Source organism: Dipodomys merriami, unplaced genomic scaffold (assembly GCF_024711535.1).
Source record: "Dipodomys merriami isolate MVZ:Mamm:240054 unplaced genomic scaffold, mDipMer1.0.p SCAF_1, whole genome shotgun sequence".
NCBI lineage: Eukaryota > Metazoa > Chordata > Mammalia > Rodentia > Heteromyidae > Dipodomys > Dipodomys merriami.
Window position 1 is genome coordinate 17043825 of NW_027202270.1, and position 21167 is coordinate 17064991.

Consider the following 21167-nt stretch of genomic DNA (forward strand, 5'->3'; position numbering starts at 1 on the left):
GGTGTTACAATTACATGGGCAAGATAATGAGTACAAGAATATCAAGCATTGTAGCCGCCTCCTCTGTTTCTCCTTCCCATCCCTTCCCATCCTCTCCCCCGCCCCTTTTCCTTTTTCTTTTTGAGCCAGGGTCTCAATGTGTAGCCCAGGCTGGCTCTGAATGCATTATCCGTCTGGCTTCATCCTTCCAAGGGCTAGGATTCTAGGTATAAACTTGGTGGTTTTTTGGGGTTTTTTTTTGGGTCCAGTTGTGGGGCCTGAACTCTGGGCCTGGGCACTGTCCCTCAGCTCTTCAGCTCAAGGCTAGAGCTCTACCACTTGAGCCACAGCGCCACTTCCGGCTTTTTTCTTTTTGCTTATGTGGTGCTGAGGAGTCGAACCCAGGGCCTCATGAATGCAAGGCAAGCACTCTACCACTGAGCCACCTTCCCAGCCCTTTGGTGGTTTTTTGTTGTTGTTGTTGTTTACTTTTGCTTCATTAAAGCTAGTTTCTTCACATGTCTGCAAAGGCAGACATGCTTCCAACTTAGGGCTCTCAATCTATGTAGCATTGCTGTCTCCTTCAAATATTTGCTCATTTGTCTTCTAGTGAAGACTATCCTGGCTATCCAACTCAGCACTCTTCAAACCCCTCTCCAGGATTTACTTTTTTTTTTTTTTGTCAGTTGTGGGGCCTGGGTCTGGGCACTGTTGCTCAGTTCAGGCTAGCGCTCTACCACTTGAGCCACAGCGCCACTTCTGGCTTTTTCTGCTTATGTGATGCTAAGGAATCAAACCCAGGGCCTCATGCATGCAAGGCAAGCCTTTGACCACTGAGCCACCTTCCAAGCCCAGGATTTACTTTCTCCAGAACTTATATCCCCTTTCTACATAGTATATCTAATTCTTTTTTTTTTTTTTTTTGTAAAGATAGAGTGTTGCTATGTTGCCCAGGCTGGTCTTAGACTTTTTTTTTCTGCCAGTCCTGGGGCTTGAGCTCAAGGCCTGGGCACTGTCCCCAAGTTTCTTTTGCTCAAGGCTAGCACTCTACCACTTGAGCCAACGAGCCACTTCTAGTTTTTTCTGTTTATGTAGTACTAAGGAATTGAACCCAGGGCTTCATGCATGCTAGGCAAGCACTTTACCCCTAAGCCACATTCCCAGCCCTGGTCTTAGACTTCTGAGTAGCAAAGGATTACAGGCAAGTGCCACTGCGCCTCACTTTAACTCACTTATTTTTAGTGAGTTCACTGTTTTCCCTTCTAGAATGGAAAGTCTTACAGTAAGACTGTCACTAACCTGTCTTTGGAGCCTTAAACAGTATCCAGCACATAGAAAGGACTCATTATATGGAACTAAACTGAAATAATCTAGGTAACAGGAAATTAAGGCGTTCCCTAGAAAAATCTTACTTTTGCTAAAGTATAAAAACAGTGGACAATGAAGATGAAGCCCATATAAAATTTGTTATAAAAATAAAGACACTTTAAGCAGGGTACTGGTGGCTCATGCCTGTAATACTAGCTACTCAGGAGGCTGAGATGTGAGGATCGTAGTTCGAAGTCAGCCTAGGCAGAAAACTCTGTAAGACTCTCATCTCTAATAAACTACTCAAAAAAGCATGAAGTGTATTGTGGCTCAAGTGGTGGAGTGCTCACTTTGAGCACAAGAAGCTTAGGCCCAGGGCCCAGGCCCAGAGTTCAAGCCCCAGGACCAGCAACAACAACAACAAAAAATTCATCTTTCAGTTGTTAAAAAAAATCAGAATTCAAGATAAAAAAGAAGTCTCTCTATTTTGTGGCTGGGAGAATCAGAGATCTAGAAGCCTGCCCTAAGCCATCTATTGGGTTAAGAGCTTTAAGCTTCCCAATATGTGCAGATAGATTATAATTCTAATGAATTTGGCAAATACCACTTTCTGATAAACTGAACATTCTCCATTTTAGTACAGCCAGGATTCCATATACATTGAAACTATATTAAATCTTAATCCTAGTATATGAGATCTCAGTTACCCAGTTTACCTCTCTGTTTTGCCTTACTCGTTCTTTTATTTTTATTTATTATTATTTTTGTTGGTCGTGGGGCTTGAACTCTAGGCCTGGGTGTGGCGCTGTTCCTCAGCTCTTTAGCTCAAGACTAGCACTCTACCACTTGAGCCAAGCACTACTTCTGGCTTTTTCTGTTTATATGGTACTGAGGAATCGAACCTGGGGCCTCATGCATGCAAGGCAAGCACTCTACTACTGAGTCACCTTCCAGGCCTCTGAACTAGGGTCTATGTGAACAGGATCACAAGTCTTCTAGAACTACATAGAAGCTAAAAGAGAGGCTGGGCCTCCCAAATCCCTTACCCTGAGAGCTCCGAGTAAGGGGAAGCTTTTTTTTTTTTTTTTAATTAAAACAGTTTATAAACAGAATTACAAAAAATAAAATGACATACTCCCCATCCTCAACCTGTGAAAGGAATATGGGCTAAGGACTGGTGAACCCCTCAATAACAGGGGTGATGATGTTTATCTCTGTAGCCTAGAACTGAAACAGAGGCCTGTGTACTTATGAAAAAACTGCGGGGAGGATTTCAGGAGCTTGAGAAAGGAAGCAGTCTTGTCAGGTAGAGGTATTTCCTTAAGGTCCCAGAGGCATGCTTCTGGGGGGGTAAAGGCACATGATCAGAGAAAAGACCCTTGAACATAGAAAAGGAAGAAATCTTCTCTGGCACCAACAGCAATAAAGTTTACTGGCTGAAATCATCCTGAATCTGGGGGGAGAAAGGGGCTCTAGACATAAATCTCTTCAAGTTTCTCACTCTCAGGTAAATTGGCAGCTTATCATTCTTTTTTCAGTCTCTTCAGCTCTCAGATGAGTTAGTGGCTTGTGTAGGAGAATAAGGAAGACTTGGCAACAGTAAGGCAATGAAGGCTGGAGGCTGGACCTCAGGATCAGGGATCACGTGTTGTGGTTTGGCCTTAGGAGATGGATGAGTTTTCTGCAGTGTCTAGCAGAGGCAGGCCTGGGGCTGCCATGAGGCAGTAACTGATTCCCCAGAGACAGCAAGGCTAATTTCTCACTGGCACCCAAGGACACCAGCACCTGTGGGATAGGAAAGTGACAGAACAGGATGTGAGGCTCAGAAACAATGGTGTCCACAGCACATGCACAGGATTCCCATTTAGTCCAGCAATGCAGAGTCTGGAAAAGGAAGAAAAGGGAAATGGCTTTTGGGGACCCAGAACAGACTCAATGGGAGAAGAAAACCTTGGAGACATGAATCACCACCAGGATCCACTTCTAGTCTCCTTGGTTGTATCAGGGGCCCTTCAACTTGTTCCCAGGAAGAGACAGTGAAAGCAGCAATGACTGGCAGTAAACCAGAAAGTATGATTCACAGACTTTCAGAGGTTCCAAACAGGATTCAAACTAATTTCTCATCAAGAACCTCTCTGACTACTTTCCCTACAGAGACAGCCAGAGTATTCTGTCAATTCTGTTCTGCATTAACTACCCAGTATACATTGACTTTTTTTGTTCGGTTGTGAGACTTGAACTCAGGGCCTGAGCGCTTGTCCCTGAGCTGTTTTTGCTCAAGGCTAGCGCTGTACCACTTTGAGCCACAGTGCCACTTCCGGTTTTCTGGTGGTTAACTGGAGATAAAAGTCACAGTCTTTTCTGCCTGGGCTGGCTTTGAACTATGATGCTCAGATCTCAGCCTCTGAAGTAGCTAGGATTACAGGAGTGAGCCACTAGAAACCAGCTACATTGACCTACTATAATCAGTGTTATCACAGATGTGACTTTTTCTTTCTTTTTCTTTTTTCCAGTCCTGTGGCTTGAACTCAGGGCTTGTGCACTGTCTAAGCTTCTTTTGCTCAAGGCTAGTACTCTACCACTTGAGCCACAGTGCCACTTCCAGTGCCACAGCCACTTCGTGCATGCTAGATAAGCACTCTACCAATAAGACCACAGATATGACTTCTACTGGACTCCTTAGATACTAAATCTTGAACAGAAGAGGCAGAAAGTTCGTGGTTAAAAGAGTACAGGCTAGCCAGGCTCAGGCCCACAGTTCAAGCCCCATAACCAAAAAAAAAAAAAAAAAAAAAGAGCACAGACTGCACTCAGATTTCTGAATTCAAAAGTCTACTCCCACCTGCTTGCTTTGTAACCACAACAAGTTACTAAATTACTTGAGCCTCAGTTCCTCACCTGCAAAATTTAAACCATATAATACTGCAGGTAATAAACTGCTTAGCATAGTACTAAAAAAAAAAAAAGATAGTTGGCTTCTTCATGGACCCCCAAATCTGGTCTTCCCTCAGTACTCTCCTGGCTCTAGAAGAAATAAAGCTGTGGTCTTTGAGATCTCAGGTAGGTTCTAGCCAGTAGAGACCTGTTTTAGCTCCCCTTCCTTCTCTAGGGTGAGAGATAGTAAACAGAAAACCCATCTCCAACACACTGCCCCCAAGTTTTGTGCACCTGGGCAAGAACACAGCTTGGATTTCTGAATGTCCCAATTCTATACATATAGACTATCTCAGAGAAATGTGAGCTACAGAAGCCTGGATTGTCAAGACTTACAAGTCCTCTGGGATGTACCTGATGGATGCAGGGCTCCTGTTGGAGGCTCCGGAGAGCAATGAGGGCGGCCTCCTTCACATTTGGCTGAGGGTCTCCACATGCCATCTCAAGGAGCCGTTGGGGTACTTGGCACTGTAAAAGCTCTTCTCTCAACCCCTCAGGCCCTAAGTTGCCCAGAGCTGATGCAGCATTGCGCCGGATAGCAGCCTGAGGATCTCCAAGCAGCTGGGTGATACTGGGCACTGCAGTGGCTAGGGCAGGTCCCAGGGGACCAGCCTGGTAAGCTGCATTGCCCACAGCAAAGCTGGCACTACGACGTACAGAAGGGTCTTTGTCTCCAAGCCCTAGCAGCAGAAGGCTGAGCAGTCCGGCCTGGCACTGTAGTGCCCCACGTAGGGTTATGTTGTGTTGAAGCAAATGTCCCAGAAGTCCATAAGTTCGGGCACGCACAGTGTTCTCTGGGTGGCCCAGGAGACTGCGCAGGGACCGGTAGGATTCATCAGAACCAGCCAAGAGCTCTTGGATAAAAGACAAGTGACTGGGGGACTCTACCCGAGCTGCATGGGCCAGCAGGGAGAGAAGGTCAGAGATCAGTAGAGGCTGGTCACTCAGGAGGGCAACTGAGAGGAATGAGATAATGGTTCTAGGTGAGGCAGCCACTGTGTTTACAAACTGATTGAGAGAGGTGAGATCCATCAGGGCCAGTCGGGTGAGGAGGCTGATGGGCAGCTCCACTTGTGACAACAGAAGATGGCGACAGCAGACCTGGGGCAAGAGAGGTTCAGGTAAAGGGAGTTCAGTGAAGGAGGTACACTGCAGGTATGCAGGAGAAGCCCTAAGGCTAAGAGAGAGAAAAGACAAGCTAAGGGAAAAATTACCCCAGAGAGCTGAAGTCCTGCCCCACAGTATTCCCCATGAAACACATGTGGAGCCCAAGAGCATTGGCCTTTCCAAGTTTACCCCTGGCTTTGTAAGGACCTCCAAAGATCCAGGGTGTATATGCCAAGGATTGCCAGAGAAGTGATTTAGCTGTCAGTGTCTGGATCAGGATGTTCTCCCCACTGAGCTCGAAGAGAAACAATGGGGGGGGGGGAGACAGAGAGAGAGACAGAGAGACAGAGAGAAGGGAGGGAGGGAGGGAGGAAGAGATCAGCCCACCTTTAACCACATGTTTCTGTATTTGGGACTGACTGCTATTTATACTCTCTCTCTCTCATTTTTTTTTTTTTTTTTTTGGTTAGTTGTGGGGCTTGAATTCTGGGCCTGGGCACTGTCCCTCAGCTCTTCAGCTCAAGGCTAGCGCTCTACCACTTGACCACAGCCCCACTTCCAGTTTCGAGTGGTTTATTCGAGATAAGAGTTTCATGGACTTTCCTGCCCAGGCTGGCTTTGAACCGAGATTCTCAGATCTCAGCCTCCTGAGTAGCTAGGATTACAGGCGTGAGCCATTGGTGCCTGGCATATATCTAATTCTTAAGTCAAACAAGATTCTCCACTCTTACATGGGCCTAGGGAGAGGTCTGGAGGTGTTGGAAAGTGAATTACAGGACACAATCCTGGTCATCTTTCTCTACCTTTACTTCCTGTAACTTCCCAAGTACCTGAAGCAAGTGGGCTGCAACTTCTGAGTCCCTGAGGTCAGCCAAGATATCTACAAGAATGTCAGCATCCACATCCAGGGCGAAGGGGAAGCAGAGGAGCTGGCACACAGAGAGCACCACAACAGGGAGAAACTCAAACCCGTGAGGCCTAAGGATGGCAGTGCAGAAGAACAGACCTGGTCTTGCTCACTTACTCTTTTTCGTAGTTCCCTCCCTCTCCTCAAATTTCCTTTCTCAGCAACCTCTTACCCCCCACTCCTAAGGTTTCCAGCCTAAGCCTTATTCCATTTCTGGCTGTATAACTCAAACTATTGGCTACTTTTCTCCTGTTCCTCCATCCCCCGCTCCATTACTGACTCTGGATCTTCCATTCTTCTTCCGCTAGCTCTGACTTACGCCTGGCTCAGATGATGCAGGAAGTTGGGGGAAAGCAGATGCTTCAGAGTAGACATGAGGATGCTTCCACGCTGTGAAAGGTAGCTCAGACATAACTGGGGTTCCTGGGTGAAGGTGGCAATGGCTAGGCTCAGCAGGGCTGCCATGCCTAAAAACACCAAGGATTGAGACCTAGTGAAGCGTGTTAAGAGACCCAGATGCCCCCATGTCCCCACAGCTCCCAGGGCCATAACCTATACATCCAGCTCCCTCCCCATCTTCGGGCAGCTACACTATTACACTCCGATACCCTCCCCATAGCAGCAGCACATATCTCCACACACATTACTCCTGTTCTAGGCTGCTTCTTCTGAACAGTGATCCACACAATGGTTTCTAAAAGGAGGCTATGCTAACAAAGATACCTTGGGGGGAGATCAGTGTCCAGTCTGGCTCTGGGTTGGGTGGGCTGGATAGTGACAGATCTTCTTCCTGTGGAGCCCCCTCTGGTAGCCTCAGTGCCATGGAGAAGCGATGCCACAAAATAGTCCATACTTCTGAGCTAGCCACATCTCTGATCAGGCTACCCTTCCCCTGTTAGAAACAGCATGAAAGAGGAGGGATGAGGAGGCAGAAGTCAGGAGTGCAAATGTCTGTTTTTATTCCTGTCCGTTACCTACAAGAGAGTCTAGAAATAACTTGTCTTCCCACTTAGAATTTCCATATTGTTTTACTTTCTTTTTGTTTGTTTGTTTGAGACAGGAAGGGTCTTGATAAATTGCCCAGGCTGGTCTCAAACTCATGATCATTGTGCTTTAGCTTCCTGAATGCTGGGATTACAGATACCCCAAAACCCAGAGTATTGTCTCTGATCATACCTTAATACCCTTATCTCTCAATCCATGATTGTATACTGAAAACTAGGGAATTGGCCTGTTGTGGTTCACTTGTATCAAAGACCAAGTTGTGCATGAAGTCTATAAAAGAAAAATACTTAAAATTTTTAAAAACAAAAGAAGAAAAAAACCCACGACCACCAACAGGGATTCATTTGTTTCCTACTGGATGTCCATGGATACAGCTGAAGAGTTTCCTTTTAAGGGGTCTTACTTCGGGCAGGTGGGGCAGTTATAAGACACAGTAGCCTGAAGGAGAGGTAAGCAACCCATGCTTCTTCATTCTTATACTGAGGCTTAAAAAAAAAAAAAAAAGGAGGCCCAGTTTTTCTCTCCTTTCTTCCCACCTATACTTAAATAGCTTTCAACCTTGGTAAGAAGCTGTAGTAGGAGGATGAGGAGGCCATCGTAGAACCCACAGCTACCCGGTGGAGTCAGCCGGACCTGTTGGGAGACACACAAGAATCTACCTGGTTTGATAGAATATTTCTTTCTTGGCCTGGTAGAGTAGGAACTCTTCTGGACTTACAAGGCTCATTAGTGTAGACAGATACAGAAGCAATGACAGTCTACAAAGATACTTGTTAAACAAAAGGTTGCCTAAATCATCTTCCTGGAGGTAGGAAACTAATTCATTAAAAATTTTAAAGACGGGCTGGGAAAGTGGCTTAGTGTAGAGCGCTTGCCTAGCATGCATGAAGCCCTGGTTCGATTCCTCAGTACCATATAACCACATAAACAGAAAAAAGTCTAAGTGGCATTGTGGCTCAAGTGATGGAGTGCCAGCCTTGAGCAAAAGAAGCTGAGGGACACGGCCTGAGTACTGAGTTCAAGCCCCAGGACTGGCAAAAAAAAAATTAAGGATGGGGAGATTTACTAAATAAATACATATTTAAAGGAATGGTAAAGATTATAGCTCAGTGGGAAAGTATTTGCCAAGCATGTACAAGGCCTTGGGTTTGATATCTATCACTATAAAATAAAAGATCTTAAAGACAGGTAAGAGACAATGGCAGTAGAAAGGGAGAATATTCCAAGAAAATCACAGCATATGTAAAAGTGGATAAGTATCAAAGGGCACAGTATATTTTCTAAATGGTAACCTTTTTAATGTAGCATGGTAATAAGAGTCCACAAGCAACAGATGGACATTGAAGTGCAGGATAGAGACTACCTGAAGGAATGGGAAGCCACTTAGGACACACAGCATTATTTGCACTGTGTATTAATTTTATTTTTTGTCTCTCAGTCACTACTGTATCTTCAGAGTCTGGAATAGTACAATGCACTCAACATGTACCTATGTGTTCAATAACTACTGCTTGAGCAAAATAACCATATTTACCCTTAAGAAAGCTAACTCTGGTGGTAGTAAAGAGAAGAGACTGGAGCGATTTTTTTGAATATCCAAGTACCAAAGACCAGAAGAGAGATGATGTGTGCATAAACTAAGGCAGGTCAGTGTGTAGATAAAGACTTGAGAGTCAATTGGAAGATGGATTATATGGGACTTGGGGTAACCAGGTGGAGGGGAACAAGGGAAAAGAGGGAGCCCCTGTTTGAATCTTAGTGCTTTTCACCAGTAATTACCATCTCTCTGAAGTCAACGTCATGCCTATTTGGTGTTCTTCTCAGTGTGTTGCAGAGTAACATATATGAATGTATAATTTATAAATTATGAAGAACTTTATTCATATGAAGGTGACATCAATGTGATTACAAAGTCTATCCTTACAAAATGAGAAAAAGTTCTAACGGTCCTGAAAAAAAGGAAAGGGGAAAATCTCTGGAAAGAAGAACGCAGAAAAGAGGCTACAAAATGATTGGAATTACTGAAGAATGCACAGTTAAGGAGAAAATGTGAGAAAAGCAATTGCAGTGTGGCCTCTGCAATAGAAGCAGAAGAGAAAAAGCAACAGGAAGGACTTTAATCACTGAGCATGAGCTCCAGGAGGCAACTGAGGCAGCAGGGAAACCTTATACCTCTCCTCCTTCCCTTCCCTGCTTCTTTCTTTAGAAGCCCTGTCGGTCATGGAGCTTGAACTCTCGGCCTGGGCACTGTCCCTGAGCTCTTTACCTCAAGGCTAGCGCTCTACCACTTGAGCCACAACACCCACTTCCAGCTTTTTCTGTGTCTGTGGTGCTGAGGAATCGAGCCTAGGGCCTTATGCATGCGAGGTAAGCACTCTACCACTGAACCACCTTCCTAGCCCAGAAATAGGAAGTTCTGACCAGATCAGGCTCATAGAGGCAAAGGAGAGGACAGAAAGGTCTCCTTGATTCCTTTTCCATTCCATTTCCTTCAGGCTTGCTGGTATTTCAGTCTTTTCCCTGGAGTGCCGTCCTAGTGTCTGACACAGAGAAAATGTGTCTGGGCTCTCCCCAAAGGCCTCACCTCTGCAGGGGCAGATAGGGCATGCGCGGCTGCAGCAATCCATTCCCTGGGCTGGAGGTCAAAGGTCACTCCTTGCTGACCAAGCTGTCCTAAGAGACAGGCCGCTGCATTCTGTGGAAGATGCAAGGGAGAAGGGCTGTCCAAAAAGGAGTGGTGTTTAGAACAGGCAGAGAGGATTTACATCCTGGTTCAGAAGAATGAATGCCTGAAGAAACAGCTGCAAATGGGAGAGTGACTCCTCACTCCCATGAGGGATGGATGATAGGGTAAAAGAAGGGAGTAGGTGGAGAACTCACCACAAGAGAGACGACGTGTGAATGGGTAAACAGATTAGCAACCTCACAGCTTAGCTTCTCCATTCTAGAATAAGGAGATAAAAATCACAGGCATATTGTTTTCATAGGAGGCAAATAAGGGGCCCTCCCTCTTTTTGGACTGTACTCTGCTTATGCTGCCTGTCTACTTCCAGAGCCCAAAGCTGATGGGAATCCAAGTCTGTTCTTTGTAGAGAAATCTTCACCATCTCTGTCCCAGACCCTCCAAAGTATGGGCTAAAGGGTACCACTCCCCACATTGTGTGCCAATAGCTTTATGCGTAGACTTCATCAAAGAGATCTGACCCTAGCAGGGCAACTGTAATTTTTGCTACTCAGGAGGTTGAAATCTGAGGATCATGGTTCAAAGCCAGCTTGGATAAGAAAGTCCATGAGACTCTTATCTCCAATTAACCACAGAAAATCCCAAAGTAGAGTACTAGCTTTGAGCAAAAAACCTCAGGGACAGCTCCCAGCCCCAGGATGAGCTCCAAAAGAGATAGGGGCAAGAGGGGAAACGGGAGATCAGAAAGGAACAGGGGACAGGGGGACAGATAGTTTTTTTGTTGTTGGTGGTGGTGGTCATGGGGCTTGAACTCTGGGCCTGAGCACTGTCCTCAGCTCTTCAGCTCAAGGCTAGTGCTCTGCCACTTGAGCTACAGCACCACTTCTGATTTTCTGGTGGTTTATTGGAGATAAGAGTTTCACAGACTTTCTTGTCTGGGCTGGCTTAAACCGTGATCCTCAGATTTTAGCCTCCTGAGTAGCTAACAGTTATTTCACCTTGTGACTTACCCAGGCGGCAGATCTTGGAGCCGAAAGACAAGGAGTGAGAGGAGGTACAGTGCCACTTCAGTAGACTCTTCCCAATCTATTACTTTTATCTAAAAACAAAAACAAAAACAGGGGCTGGGAAGGTGGCTCAGTGGTAGAGCGCTTGCCTTGCATGCAAAAGGCCCTGGGTTCGATTCCTCAGCACCACGTAAGCAAAAAGAAAAAAGCCGGAAGTGGAGCTGTGGCTCAAGTGGTAGAGCGCTAGCCTTGAGTTGAAGAGTTGAGGGACAGCACCCAGGCCCAGAGTTCAGGCCTCACAACTGGACCCAAAAAACAAAAACAAAAACAAAAACAAACTATCAGAACTATCAGAAAAAACCTATGGGTGAGATGGGGGCCCCTGTGAGATACCTACCCATGTTGTTGGCCTACCTTGCCCTGGACCAACATCAACAGTGACTCCAAGGCCAAGGATTCCTGCCCTAGAAGACGGCATAGGCGCTCACTGGCATGACAGCAGGAGTAGAAAACCTAGGGAATGGAAGGAGTATGCTGGTGAGTGAAGTAGGTCAGGGTTATTAGCCTGGAAGGCTGAGCTGAAAAGCTCAGCCTTTCAATTTGAGGGTTGTGATGGTTAATCTTGATTGAACAGAGAAACGAGGAGACTAGTAAAGCACACCTCTAGATATGTGTGTGAGGGTGTTTCCAGAGAGGACTAACTCAAGGTGGATGGTACATACTGCAGGTTGGAGGCCCAGGTAAAATAAAAGAGGAAAAAGGGAAAAGCTCAGGCATTCTGTTTCCTGGCTACCATCATGTAAGCATTTTATTCCAGCATGCCCACCCCTCCAGGATAAACTGGAATCTCTAAAATCTTTTTTTTTTCTATTGTGAAAATACTGTATAGAGGAGTTACAATTACATGGGCAAGATAATGAGTACATTTCTTATCAAGCATTGTAGCCTCCTCTTCTGTTTCCCCTTCCCATCCTGCCCCTGCTTCCCTATCCAATCCTCCCCCCTCCCCACCTAATCTCTAAAATCTTTAATCCAGAATACTTCCTTTCTTTCTTTCTTCTTTTTTTTTTTTCAGTTGTTGGGCTTGAACTCTGGGCCTGGGCTCTGTTCCTCAGCTCTTCACAGCTCAAGGCAAACACTCTACCACTTGAGCCACAGTGCCACTTCTGGTTTTCAGATGGTTTATTGGAGATAAAGAGTTTCATGGTCTTTCCTGCCCAAACTGCGATCCTCAGATCTCAGCCTCCTGAGTAGCTAGGATTACAGTTGTGAGCCACTGACACCCAACTACTTTTCTTAAGTTGTTTCTATCAGGTGCTTTGCCATAGTGATGGAAAGTCTGACTAACACAGGGGTGGGAAGAAACTTCTACTTCTTGCTGTGATATATTGAGACAGGGACACTGCTCAGTTCTGATTAACATGGCTTAATCTAAAATTCTAGCAACCATGGGGAGAAAGTACCTTGAGAAGGTGAAGGCATAGGATGGGATGCCGCAGGCCAGAGATGAGGGACGGCCTTAGCTGGCTGCTCTCCTCAGTCAGCTGATTTGCCAAATGCCAAGAGACCTGGGGAGACATACTTGAAAACTCCATCCCACTGATTCCAAACCTATTCCTTGTTTATTTCTAATCAACCCAGATTCTTAATCCTTTTCTAGTGCCTCTTTTCAGGTGTACAGGAACCTCAGACCCCATTCTATTCCCAGTTTCTATGGCTAATGAATGTAGAGCTGAGTCTTGTCCTAGTTTGGACTCTGTGTGAACAGGTACAGAGCAAGCTGTGACTGGCAGCACACAAGGCAAACTGAGTCGAGTTCTTGGAGAAGCAACTGGCTGCCATGCCACCTGAGCAGTTTATCACAGAGCCCTTTCCCTCGCCAGCTGGTTCAGGCTCTGCAATTCTGGCTACACTGTGTTTAGCAAATGTTTCAATACTGAGAGCCATAGAATCTCTCGCTCTCTCTTTCTGAGAAACTAGGGCCAGCTTCTTCAACTTCTCTGGCAACTGGGAAGAGAGGAACAAGAACTTGTAGCTGAGACCTGCTCCTTGGCGTCCCAGCAGTTGGGCAGTCCTACAGGAGCAATGCACATGGCTGCCAGGGCACAGGAAAAAGCTCCAGGTAGATCTTCACTCTGCTCCCGCAATGGCTGGCTCACTTGCGGGGCTCCTACAGAAAAAGGCAAAGAATGCAGGGTGAGGTCACGTCTCTGTTTTTTCAATTTACAATTATTGAGCACCTACCAACCATCAGGCATCATTTAGATAATGGAAGGAGGAAGATCAGAGCCAGACCTATATAACAATAAAGTCAAGAGAACCTTCCCTCAAACTAGGGGTATGGCTCAAGAGATAGAACCCTTGCTTAGTGAATGTGAGGCCCTGAATTCAAACCCAAGTACTGCCAAAAAAAAAAAAAATTCTGGAAAAAAATAAGCCATTGATTGTTAAGTTGAATTGGGGTGGTGTAGCTCAATCATAAAGTGCTTGCCTAGCATAAGCAAGACCCGACTCCACTCTTAGCATCCCCCTTTCTTCACCTGGGGGTGTGTGGAAAGGGAGCTGTGGACTTGTCAAGCCATGAAGAAGCCCATCCAACACAGCACGCTGGGTGGTCAACAAGCTGGAGTAAAAGGCTTTGGAGACAGTCCGGCTGTTCCCATCCATGGCTTCACACAGTACAGCAAAGCACTTGAAGGAGACAAAGGTAGAGGTAATGTCAGGGCATCAGAAAATTGAACTCAGTGTTAAGAACCAAGAATATCCAAAGAATCCCCTTAAAAAGAGGATCAAACCCCTGAGGACAGCTAATTCTATACAAGCTTTGCATAGTCAGTATACTATCTGTCTTCCCATTTGAAAGACATGAATTTCAATGTGGATTTTATTTTTTTCTCCTCTTTCTATTCTTCCCTTTCATTTCCCTTCTTCTCTTCTCTATACCTTCCTCTTTCTATTTCTTCTCCCTCACTTTCTAGTTTTTTGGGGTTTTTGGAGATAGGGTCTCATTTCAGTATGCAGACCAGGTCACCCTGAAACTTCTTCCTATTACAGACTGGTCTCAATTGAATGATTCCCCCTCCCAGCTTCTTTAATGTTGGGATTAAAGGTGTATGCCACCATGACTTCAGCTATGTTTTTGGTGTTGGGGTGAACGCAGAGTTTTTCACATACTAAAACACATGCTTTACCACTAAGCTACATTCCCAATCTTTCTATTTTCAAATCAGCTCCTCCTTAGATGATGTCTCTCCTCAAAGTATAAACTATGGGCTACAGGGATAAGGATTCAGAATTTCAAGAAAAGGGCTAATTATCCTAAACTCCCTCTGCTACTCATTGTACAATGATACGAGAGTTGAACAGTAACATGAGCAACTATTAGCCAAAATCTGTGTTAGATAGTCAATAGCTGGGGCTGGGAAGGTGGCTCAGTGGTAGAGCACTTGGCCTTACATGCATGAGGCCCTGGGTTCGATTCCTCAACACCACATAAGCAAAAAGAAAAAAGCAGAAAGTGGCCCTGTGGCTCAAGTGGTAGAGTGCTAGCATTGAGCTGAAGAGCTGAGGGACAGTGCCCAGGCCCAGAGTTCAGGCCCCATGACCGGACGCAAAAAAAAAAAAAAAAAGATAGTCAATAGCTTTCTGACTAGAAAGTGGGGAATATGAAAGTAGGATCTCAGACTAAAAAGTATGGAAGTTCTATAGATGGAGGCGGGAATATAGCCCAGATCTATGTTCCCAACTGCCAATTTGATTGGTCCGGCAAGTGTTAAGTTCTTGCCTTCTGAGATCAGGGACTCCTGAATTGTTTTCTCATTCACTCCTCTATTCTCCTTACTTCCGGTGTGTAGGACAGGGAACTGACATAGTTCACTAGTCTTCACAACAAATAAAGCTGGGAAATACTAGATGATCAGCGACATTTCTATTTGTGATCCCCTGGTAAATGCCAAACTGCTTCATGCCTCTGAGTGTTTAGACATGTTGTTCATTGTCTGAAATGTCCTCCCTATTTTCCTGTTTCAGCCACCTGACAAACTGCTATGCACTCTTCAAATCTTAGAAGAAATAACTTCCTTCTTCAATAGTTCTTCCAGGACTCTTCAAGTAGTATTATTGGTATCTTCAGTGGTGCTTCTGTATTGTATACAAAGTTCTGGTATGTTTTTTTACGTTCCTTTACTTGACTACTGTTAGTCCTGTGAGGTGAGGACTTTCTCTTACCCATATGATATATGGCACATGGTGGGAATCTAATTCAAGTTTGTGGTGTTAACTTGATCTGACACTTTACATGTCCTAATAAAGGGGATGCAAATCTGGAGGTGGGAGTAGATTACCATAAGGCTGTCCCTTCGAAATGTCTGCTCAGAATCATCTGGTTGGGCAAGTAGTTTCCCCAGCAGGTCCAGAAACAGGTTGGCAGCTTCCTGAAACACCTGTAGGCTAGGGAAAATGAACTATGGTTTCTTCTTATTTTTATACTAAAAGCCCAGGTAGCATGAATAGTCAGGCTGAGCAGGCAAGAGAATCTCTAAAAATGGAACACATCAGAATGTTCTCTCCTTTCTTCCTGACTGAACACACACACACACACACACACACACACACACACACATAGTTTTTCTCTTTTTCTTTCCTCTCTGTCTCTCTCTTCTATCTCTTTCTCATTCCTGTCATAGATACCACCAAGCCCCTTTTATCTCATTTTTCATATTCTGACCTTGTTCCTTCCATTTAGGCCCACTGTAACTGCTGATTATTAGAGCCTTAAAGTCTTGGGGGTAAAGTTAGAAGTGTTTCAAGATCCCTACAAAGACTAGCTGAGGGGCTGCTCGAGGCCCTGGGTTCGATTCCTCAGCACCACATAAGCAAAAGGAAAAAAGCTGGAAGTGGCGCTGTGGCTCAAGTGGTAGAGCACTAGCCTTGAGCTGAAGAGCTGAGGGACAGCGCCCAGGCCCAGAGTTCAGGCCCCATGACCGGACCCCCCCCCAAAAAAAAAAGACTAGCTGAGTTTAGGGCCACTCAGCTGATCCCTAACTCTATCACAAATCACAGCTTATTCTCACTTGGTCTCTTCCTAAGGAGGAGGGAAAGAAATGAAGTAAAAAGTGAAGCCAAACTAGTTGACAGAGAAAGTTTCTTTCAGCCCACCTGTCACCAGTCTGGGTCCTCTCCAAATTGAATGCACAAGCAAAATAGGCCTGAATCACAGCCATCAGGTCCCGTAAGAAAGACCCATACCATGGTTGCTGCCAGGGAAAAGGAAATAGAGAATAAGGACAATGTAAGGGGTAGAAACAAAGATTATAAAATAAAATAAACTTGAAAAACTCCACAGCAAAAAGGGTATAGATAACCAGTCAAGTAAACCTAACAGGGACAGAGGAAGAAAAGTCTGAGCAAAGAGACAGTCAAGATAGAACGAAGTGCCAGCTAACAGGCCATCACAGCCTGGAAATGTTGTCTTATTTGGCCTGAACAGCATTCTGAAGTGTAGGAGGCTCTATTTAAAAAATAACAATAACGGAAGTGGCGCTGTAGCTCAAGTGGTAGAGCGCTCGCCTTGAGTTGAAGAGCTGAGGGACAATGCCCAGGCCCAGAGTTCAAGCCCCACGACCGACAAAAAAAAAAAACAAAAAACAATAACAACATCAAAAAAGCATATGTTTTTTAATTCCTTAAATTTGCCCAAACTTAATACTTACTAGCAGCGCAGCATTCCAGTTGCCCTAACATGGGCTCAGTAAACTCTGACTCTGGAAGGGTTTCACCTGTCCTATGAGTGTAGCTGTGGCAGGACATAATATGAGGAAGTAGAAGTCTGGACCCAAGTATATGGAGTCATAGCTCTTCCACTTACTGTCTTTGTGACCAGTTACAGGTTAGTGATTATGTAGGAGTTAATCTATGGATTTCAGTATCCCACTGTGTGAAATCAAGTCAATATGATGAGGATCCAACATTCTGAAATAAAATATTCTAATTATCAGAGAATTTGATTTTGTGTGTGTGTGCCAGTACTGGGTTCGAACTCAAGGGCTAGGCACTGTACTTTAGCTTTTTTGCTCCAGGCAAGTGCTCTACCTCTGGAGCTATAGCTCCACTTACAGCTTTTTGGTGATTAACTGGAGAGTCTCATGGATTTTCCTGATGAGGCTGGCTTTGAACCACAATCTTCCAATCTCAGCCTCCCAAGTACCTAGGATTACAGGCATGATCCACTAGCATCTGGCTTATATCAAAAAGTTATATATGTGTTGGATGCTAGTGGCTTACATCTGTAATTTTAGCTACTCAGGAAGCTCAAGTCTGAGGATCATGGTTCAAAGCCAGTCTGGGCAGGAAAGTCCATGAGATTCTTATCTTCAGTTAACTACTAGAAAACTGGAATTGGAGCTGTGGTTCAAAGTGGTAGAGTATTATCCTTGTGAGAAAGAGCTCAGGAACAGTGCCGAGGCCCTGAGTTCAAACCCCATGTCTGATTAAAAAAAATAGGTTATATATGAAAATCTGGGTTTCTCTCTTTTCTTGGAAAATCAGAGGATATGGCACATTGGCTCAAATTTCCACAGGGCAAGATGGATGAGGGCTGAGGAGGAGGTGCCTCATTTAGAGTGGGCATGTGCTGTATAGTTCATCATGCTTTCCATAATTAGTTATGCACATAGACCACTGACTTCACACCACCTATCTGGCCTCAGAAGGCGTAAGTTTACAACTGATAATCTGGTAATTAGAAAAAGGAGGAAAGAAAAGAAAAAGCAGTTAAGTCAAATACAGATGTCAGTTTGAAAAAGAGAGGTCCAAGGAAAACGATCCTCTGTTGGTCTCCAGAGATTCCTGGCCTGGTGCTCACCTGCTGGATACTGCTGTTTTCCTGGCTGTGCCTGAGCAGGCTAAACAGCATTCCAGGCAGCCCTGCTTCCCGGCAGAATGAATACAAGGGAATGGAGTCACTGCAGCTGGACAGAAGACTGCTCAGGACCCGGAGTGCAGGGAGTATGTGGGAGGCACCCGCCAGGGTACCTTTCAGGATCTGAGGAACATAAGGGAAACAGACAGTGATTGGTAGTATCATAAGTAAAAGGAGTGCCACAAATACCAAATGTCCCCAAAGAATTGACAAGATAAGACAAAATGTTTACATTTCTTTCTTTGGTAGTATAAAACCCAGAAAAAAAGAACAAGAAAACAAGGAAACCATACCAGGGAAGAGGAAAGTAGAAAGGTCAACTGATACAGAACACCAGTGACCTAAGTACCATTCATAATCACTTCCTCTCTCCTTCAGCCCTTGGCTTTAAAAATACACTACATGGGATTGGTGGCATGGCTCAAGTGGTAAGCTGGAAGCCCTGAGTTTAAACCCTAGTACCACAAAGAGGAGGAGGGATATTGAGCTATATAGAGCTCCATGGTGAAACACTTGGTCTACCATGTGCAAGGTACTTGGTTCATCATTCACAGCACACACACACACACACACACACACACACACACACACACACACACACACACACACACGAAAACTGGGTGTCAGTGGCTCACATCTATAACCCTACCCACTCAAGTAGCTAAAATCAGAATTTTCTGCCAGCCTGGGCAGACAAATTCAAGAGACTCATTTCCAACTGACAAACAAAAAGCCAGAAATGGAAATGTGGCTCAAATGATAGAGCCACCAGCTGTCAGTAAAAAAGCCTAACCAAAGGGATAAATGCCCAGAGACCTACAAACTGCCTCAGCTGAACCAAGAAGATATAAAACCACTTAAACAGGCCCATAACATGCAATGAAATGGAGGAAGCAGTCAGCAGTCTTCCAACAAGGAAAAAGCCCAGGTCTGGATGGATTTATGGCTAATTCTCTAAGGCTTTTTTTTTTTTTTTTTTTGGTTGATTGTGGATCTTGAACTCTGGGCCTGGGCATGGTCTCTCAGCTCTTCACTCAAGGCTAGCGCTCTACCACTTGAGCCACAGAACCACTTCTGGCTTTTTCTGTTTATATGGTGCTGAGGAATTGAACCCAGGACCTCATGCATGCAAGTCAAGCACTCTACCACTGAGCCACCTTCCCAGCCCTCTCTAAGACTTTTAAATTTAAACTATTATCAGTACTCCTCAAACTTGTCCGTGAAATAGAAAAAAAAAAAGATAAATTCCAAACTCAATATGACACTCATTCCAAAACTAGGTAAAGATCCAATTAAAAAAAAAGAGAACTAGGTCAGTCTCTCTGATGAATACAGTTGCAAAACTCTTCGATTTAGCAAGTAATCAAAAAAATTATATGATCAAGTAGATTTTAACCTAGAGATGCAAGGCTGGTTTAACATATGTAAACCAATAAATGTAAAACATCACATCAACAGAGCCAAGGACAAGAACCACATGATCATCTCAATAGATGCAGAAAAAGAATTTGTCAAAATCTAATACCCATTCATATTAAAAGTTCTGGAGAAGCTAGAAAAAGAAAGAGATACCTCAAAATAATAAATCTATATATGGCTGACCAAGAGCCAATATCATACTGGTGAAAAACTAAAACCATTTCCTCTAAAATCAGGAAGAAAGCAAGTATGTACACTCTTTCCACTCCTCTTTAATAAAGTTCTTCAATTCTAGCCAGAGCAATAAGGCAAGAAAAAGATATAAAAGGGATTCACATAGGGAAAGAAGAAATCAAACTATCTCTATTTGTGATGACATAATCTTATATCCAAAGGACCCAAGAGACTCAATACCCAAGCTCCTAGAGCTGAATGATAACTTTAGCAAAGTAACAGGATACAAAATTAACCCACAAAAAATCAGGAGCCTTTCCATATACTAACAATACACAAGCAAAGAGGGAAGTCAGGAAAACACCATTTGCTACAGCCTCAAAAAAAAAAAATCTAAGAATGAATCTAACCAAAGAAGCAAAATATCTTTATAGCAAAAACTATATGCCAGGTGACAGTGGCTCATGCCTGCAATCCTAGCTACTCAGGAGGCTGAGATCTGAGGATCATAGCCTGGGCAGAAAAGTCCCGATGAGACTCTTATCTCTAAATTGACCACTTAAAAATCAGAAGTGGTGCTGTGGCTCAAGTGGTACAGCGCTAGTCTTGAACACAAAGAAGTTCAGGGACAGCACCCAGGCCCTGAGTTCAAGTCCCACAACCAACAACAACAACCACAGTAACAACAAAACTATAAAAATTGAAGAAAGACATCAAAGATGAAATCAGCAAATGGAAAGACTTTCCATGTTCATGAATAGATAGAATATTGTAAAAATGAACATATTGACAAAAATGATCTACAAATTTAATGCAATCCTAATCAGAATACAAATGAAGTTCTTTTTTTATGTCGCTGATCATGGGGCTTGAATTCTGGAACTGAGTACTGTCCCTCAGCTCTTCAGCTCAAGGCAAGCGCCCTACCACTTGAGCCACAGTGCCACTTCTGGTTTTCTGGTGGTTAATTGGAGATAAGAGTCTCACAGACTTTCCTGCCTGGGCTGGCTTTGAACTGTGATCCTTAGACCTCAGTCTCCTGAGTAGCTAGGATTACAGGTATGAGCAACTGGCATGCGGCTATCAATGAAATTCTTTACCAAGACAGAGAAAACGATTTAAAAATTCATATAGAACAACAAAAGACTTCAAATAGCTAAAGCAATTCTAGGGTAAAACCATAATGCTGGGTTGGGAATGTGGCTTAGTGGTAGAGTGCTTGCCTGGTATGCATGAAGCCCTGGGTTCAATTCCTCAGTACCACATAAACAGAAAAGCTGAAAGTAGCACTATGGCTCAAGTGGTAGAGCACTAATCTTGAGCACTGAGAGGTTCAGGGAAAGAGCCCAAGCCCTGAGTTCAAGCCCCAAAACTTGCAAAGAAAAATAAAAAAGTAATACTGATGGAATCACAATCCCGGACCTCAAATTCTACTTAAAGAAAACAACCAAAAATAGACCTTAAGATCAATGAATCAGACTAGAAGATCCAGAAATAAAATGGTATACTTACAGTTATCTGATATTTGACAAGGGAGCCAAAGCTATACAGCGCAAAAAAAGAGAGCCTCTTCAATAACTGGTATTGGGAAAACTGGGCATCCATATGCAGAAAACTAAAAGTAGATTCCTGGGTGTTACCATGCACAAATATCAACTCAAAGTGGATCAAAAACCTCAATGTCAGACCTGAAACTTTGAAATTACTGTTAAGAGGGAGTAGAGA

The 21167-nt window shown here is 44.3% G+C and overlaps 1 protein-coding gene across 3 annotated transcripts in view; it reads right to left on the reverse strand.

Annotated features, from left to right (window-relative positions):
• Stk36 (serine/threonine kinase 36) overlaps positions 1 to 21167 on the reverse strand; it is a 38097-nt gene continuing 16930 nt past the window's right edge. For all 3 annotated transcript variants that reach the window (XM_070016995.1, XM_070016989.1, XM_070017001.1), the window contains exons 12-27: positions 17793 to 17972; positions 16088 to 16185; positions 15274 to 15379; positions 13471 to 13621; positions 12973 to 13100; positions 12394 to 12498; positions 11345 to 11443; positions 10934 to 11022; positions 10121 to 10184; positions 9825 to 9935; positions 7799 to 7873; positions 6959 to 7127; positions 6555 to 6702; positions 6159 to 6306; positions 4576 to 5322; positions 1 to 3072 (exon numbers count right to left, since the gene is read on the reverse strand). In XM_070016995.1, coding sequence (XP_069873096.1) covers positions 2929 to 3072; positions 4576 to 5322; positions 6159 to 6306; positions 6555 to 6702; positions 6959 to 7127; positions 7799 to 7873; positions 9825 to 9935; positions 10121 to 10184; positions 10934 to 11022; positions 11345 to 11443; positions 12394 to 12498; positions 12973 to 13100; positions 13471 to 13621; positions 15274 to 15379; positions 16088 to 16185; positions 17793 to 17972 — 2562 coding nt within the window. In that variant the 3' untranslated portion in view covers positions 1 to 2928. The remainder of the gene's footprint in view (positions 3073 to 4575; positions 5323 to 6158; positions 6307 to 6554; positions 6703 to 6958; positions 7128 to 7798; positions 7874 to 9824; positions 9936 to 10120; positions 10185 to 10933; positions 11023 to 11344; positions 11444 to 12393; positions 12499 to 12972; positions 13101 to 13470; positions 13622 to 15273; positions 15380 to 16087; positions 16186 to 17792; positions 17973 to 21167) is intronic.